The sequence below is a fragment of the Lissotriton vulgaris genome, chromosome 7 (assembly GCF_964263255.1).
Source record: "Lissotriton vulgaris chromosome 7, aLisVul1.2, whole genome shotgun sequence".
NCBI lineage: Eukaryota > Metazoa > Chordata > Amphibia > Caudata > Salamandridae > Lissotriton > Lissotriton vulgaris.
Genome location: NC_141695.1, coordinates 1,368,010,251 through 1,368,014,388, shown reverse-complemented (window position 1 = coordinate 1,368,014,388; position 4,138 = coordinate 1,368,010,251). Strand labels below are relative to the sequence as shown.

The following is a 4,138-nucleotide window of genomic DNA, read 5'->3' as shown; positions in this document are numbered from 1 at the left end:
CTGTTGCACCCCCCTGGAGTTAGAATAGTAATTTTTTAACCCTACACTATCCAATACCTACCATACATGCAATGTAATGGTATGCGTTGTAATGGTTTGCGTTGTAAATGTAATAAGCGTTGTAGTGGAATGCGTTGTAAAGGTAGTTTCAAAGAATTCGTTGTAATGGCATGCGTTGTAATGGAATGCGTTGTAATGATGTTGCGGTGTAAAAAATGCGCTGTAAAGGTATGCGTTGTAAAAGTATGCGTTGTAATGACATACATCCCTGTAAATGTTTCTGGTCAGGCGATTTAGCTCCAGGAGACCAAGAGACTGTGAGCCCCTTTCATGGAGCTAGTTATTAATTAAAGTGCCATATTGGGAGAAGGGGAATGGTGGCTTGAAGAATACAACACTTAGGAATAAAAATAAGAAAATCTCCCGAACAAGTATTCAACAGAAGGTCCAAGCAGTTCTTTAATGTGCGTTTTGCCAGTGTCTTAATGCTCCACCCTTTTTTGATTTTTGTTGAGCATCTTGGAAAGGCAACACTGTTTTTTTTAGGGGTATATGTTAACTAATTTGGAAACTGAGTTTAAAAAGTTTAGTTTAAGATTTGTGGTACGTGCAAGAATTTGCTTTTCCATTATTTACAATTTGGATCCAAAGTCTGCTGGTATTGGGTGATAGGGCACAGGACACCACAACTCTTGCCGCTGATCTGCCAATCTCCAGAGTGACCATCTTCCAACTCGGGTGCCAGTGAATGGTCATGGCATGGCTGCGGCTGGGGTCTCGAAGGAGCAGAGACTGGAGCAACAATGACTCCCATCTCTCAATCATGACATGAGATTAAGGTCCATAGTTATTTAAAATAATCACAAAATGTAGTTGCTGAGTTGTGTTGCATGACTGAGTGAGAGCAGAAAAGCACCATATCTACTAACATGCAGCGCTGTTCTGCTCCCTCCCTACGCTGCCACACGTTTAGCTGCCATGCACCAATGAAGGTGCTCTTGTGCCATAGCGCAACAGTATCTTTGTTGTGGGACTCGTAGGTTTTGAACAGGAAGAGGTCCCTTCCAGTACATAAATGATTCCTAAATACCAGCAGTAATGGAAATCTCCCACGCATTAGTCTACTCAATTTATTCTGTCCATTTGGGTGCTAGACCCTGAGCTTCCACCCACAAATAAACCCCTCAAAGGTTCATAATACATACACAAAGGGGAAGCTCTAAAAACGATATCACGGTTCAAAACATTTTAATATGAAAAAAAGGATTACATTCCCAACCATCCGTGGTGTTGTTTCATCTTCACAACAATATTGATTACATACAACAGACTTAGGCACAATGGATTGTCAAAATCTGGGTTTATTCTTCAGTCTTCTTGACAATCATACATCATTTCAACCCATCCAATGCATAAAGTTTGCAGTATTTGCCCATTTTATATAAGTACAAAAACTATGTTTTAAGGTGTTAACCAGTATGTTTGTGTGCTGTAGAATACAGCGCGCGAATAAAAGAGGGAAAAATTAGGGGAAATTCATAAAAACATTTCTCCACGTTTGGCCTGCCACAAGGAAGCAAGGGATTTTGGCACAAATCCCTTCCTACAATTCTTTTTAGATGGGGATTTGCATCAAAACCCATGGTGGTGGCATGAGAATGCCCATGCGCCACCCATGGAACACCCCCTTGATGCGAAGTAACGCAGGGCAACATATTGCACAGTTTTGCATCACTTTTGGTTACAATCCAAGTAAATACTACTACTACACTTTGCGTCAGGTTCGCGTTAAAGAAGTAACGCAAACCAGAAGCAATATCTTTGTAAATCAGGGCCTGTGTTTATAGAAGTGGGTTGGGGAGGGATAGAGACTATCAGATGAAGATTTCCAGGCTCGGTCGAATGGGTAGGGAGCACAAAGAGAGGTCAGCTTCTCTCTCCCTAGCTGAAAAGGGAAGAGGTGATTGAAGGGAACAAGAGGTAGGGAATTGGTGATTTTATGTATACAGGGACAGGCCATGCTAGGCTTCAGGCATTTCCACGGCAGGCCAGAAGGGAGGGGGTCGGTTTTGTTACTGGGAGCTGGTTTTGCAGCAGTGCTGCAATATCAGGCCCCAGTAACAAAAGCAGCAGGCAAGCATAACCACACACTTTTGTTTCCAGCCTCCCAGGGCCAGCCAATGTTTCACACTTTTACCCCCGCCAAATTCCCCTTGTAGTGGCCAGGCTTGCACACTACATAGCTTGGCTACTTAGATGCTAGAGTAGATTAGTGGATCATAAGAGACTTTGCAGTAGTTAGGTGTGTGTCACGGTGATTGGTGTGGGTGGTTGTTGTGTTGCTGAATGTGTATTGGGGTGAGTGAGTATTATGGTGGCTAATGCACACTGGTTTTCTCCTTACTTCTTGCCTCTTGTTTTTATCTCTCATCCTCACAGCCTTCAAAATGACCTTGGTCTCAGGCCTGGTTCCCATTTTGCGTGCGGCCGTCGATGCAACCACGGATTACAATGGACGTAGTGTGTGGTTTGGCTGCCTGAGTGTCCGTCTGATCACCCTCTTCATCGCTGAAAAACCCTGGTCCAAACTTGATGGTGACTTCCAGTGTAATGGCAATGCGAGTGAGTTCTGCCGCAAGAGCTGCTTCAATGCTCATTTTGACATTGCCATAGTCTCATTTTGGAACCTCACATTTCTTCTCTTTCTCACTTCTGTGCTTCTGATGGAGCTTTTTGCCTGGCAGCTCCACCACAATCTTGTGAAATCCAAGATGAAGGCAGAGGCAAAGCGAGTAGCCGCGGGGCAGAGTGATCTCACCGGTGTCAACGGCAAAGATCCATCACGTACTGAAGTCACGATCGACTTCCATCGGCAAAAGAAGTTGCTGGGCATATACCTCACATGTGTCATTCTGCGTCTGATCCTTGAGACTTGCTTCATTTGCCTACTGGTGATGCACCACCTTCCAAAGGTAGTTGAGTCACCAATTAACTGCAGTACTGGGCTGTGTTCAGGACCCTACATTTGCATGGTGCGAGGCACTGCAGATAAGCGAATGTCCATATTCATGCTCTGTGCCATATCAGGGGTCATCATTGTTACCTCTGTCATCTTTGCACTGTACAGCGCTTGTCATTACATGCTACTCCATCGCAAGTCTGAAGGCAGGCCGAGTTAAAGTTGCAGGGCTTCTCAAGTGCAAAGTGGGGCAGTGTTTTGGTTCCCAAGTGTCTACGGAAAGAGCAGGCGAGCACAGCAACCATCACCGCTGTTCTGTTAACCCTCTCTACACCACTGACAAACAACAGTTGCCACAACTGACTGACTTCAATGATCAAGCACTGAGAGGATGGGTGATTTTATGAAATTGCCTCTGTGTTTGCCTTCGTGCCTCTGACACGCTTGCTGGATATTTATCAGCCCTCCTTCTTCCTCCAACCAGCTCAATTTAAGCTTCAAAATGTTTCAGTGTAATGGTACCCTCAAGAGAGAGTTCTGGCCGAAGAAAGTCCTTGGAAGGGGTGAGCCAGATATATTGACAATGGAGGAACCTGGAGAAGACAAAGATATGCCTCGGGCCCTCATCTAAAGAGTATGATTGGTGAAATTACTTGGTGGGTCATCTGCTGACTGCTACTCTAGAAGACCTAAGTGGCAACCCTGAATAGTTGTATGTATTGTATAAATAGCAGTCATTTTGATTTACATTCCATTCTCTCATTGAGCCCAGTAGGTGAATTCTTCAACATACTTTTATGTATTTTTCCTACAAATGCATTTAAAAAATATAAAACTGCTTTTTCAACGACATCTGGGTGTATTTCAAGCAACTGCATGGAGAGAGGTGGCACTGTTATTCCTGGACAGGGGGTTCAAGGGAAAAGTCTATCAAATTAAGTCCCTGACTTTGAAAACGACTGTTTAATCCCAGTGTTGCCAATTGGGAACTAGAGGCCATGAGTTCTAAAATTGGTAAAACGGTGTGAGCTTCAGTAAATCAACTTTTCTCCATGTACCCCCACCACCCTTTGCAAACAAACACCAGGGTGTTACATGCCTACCTTTTACATGAAAGCTCATGTGGAGTAAAACATTGTGTCAATTTACTTACCATTGAGAGGTACCATGGCCAGTGGG

General features: G+C 44.0%; 1 protein-coding gene across 1 annotated transcript; it reads left to right on the top strand.

Moving 5' to 3' along the window:
• Window positions 1–2,447: 2,447 nt before the first annotated feature.
• Window positions 2,448–3,809, top strand: LOC147703724 (gap junction beta-2 protein-like). Its single transcript, XM_086928956.1, has one exon. It carries the CDS (start codon window positions 2,448–2,450, stop codon window positions 3,177–3,179), a length of 732 nt encoding a protein of 243 aa, XP_086785082.1. The 3' UTR covers window positions 3,180–3,809.
• Window positions 3,810–4,138: the final 329 nt, after the last annotated feature.

Coding starts and splice junctions, on each gene's coding strand:
- LOC147703724 (XM_086928956.1), top strand. CDS start 2,448: ATGACCTTGGTCTCAGGCCTGGTTCCCATTTTGCGTGCGGCCGTCGAT.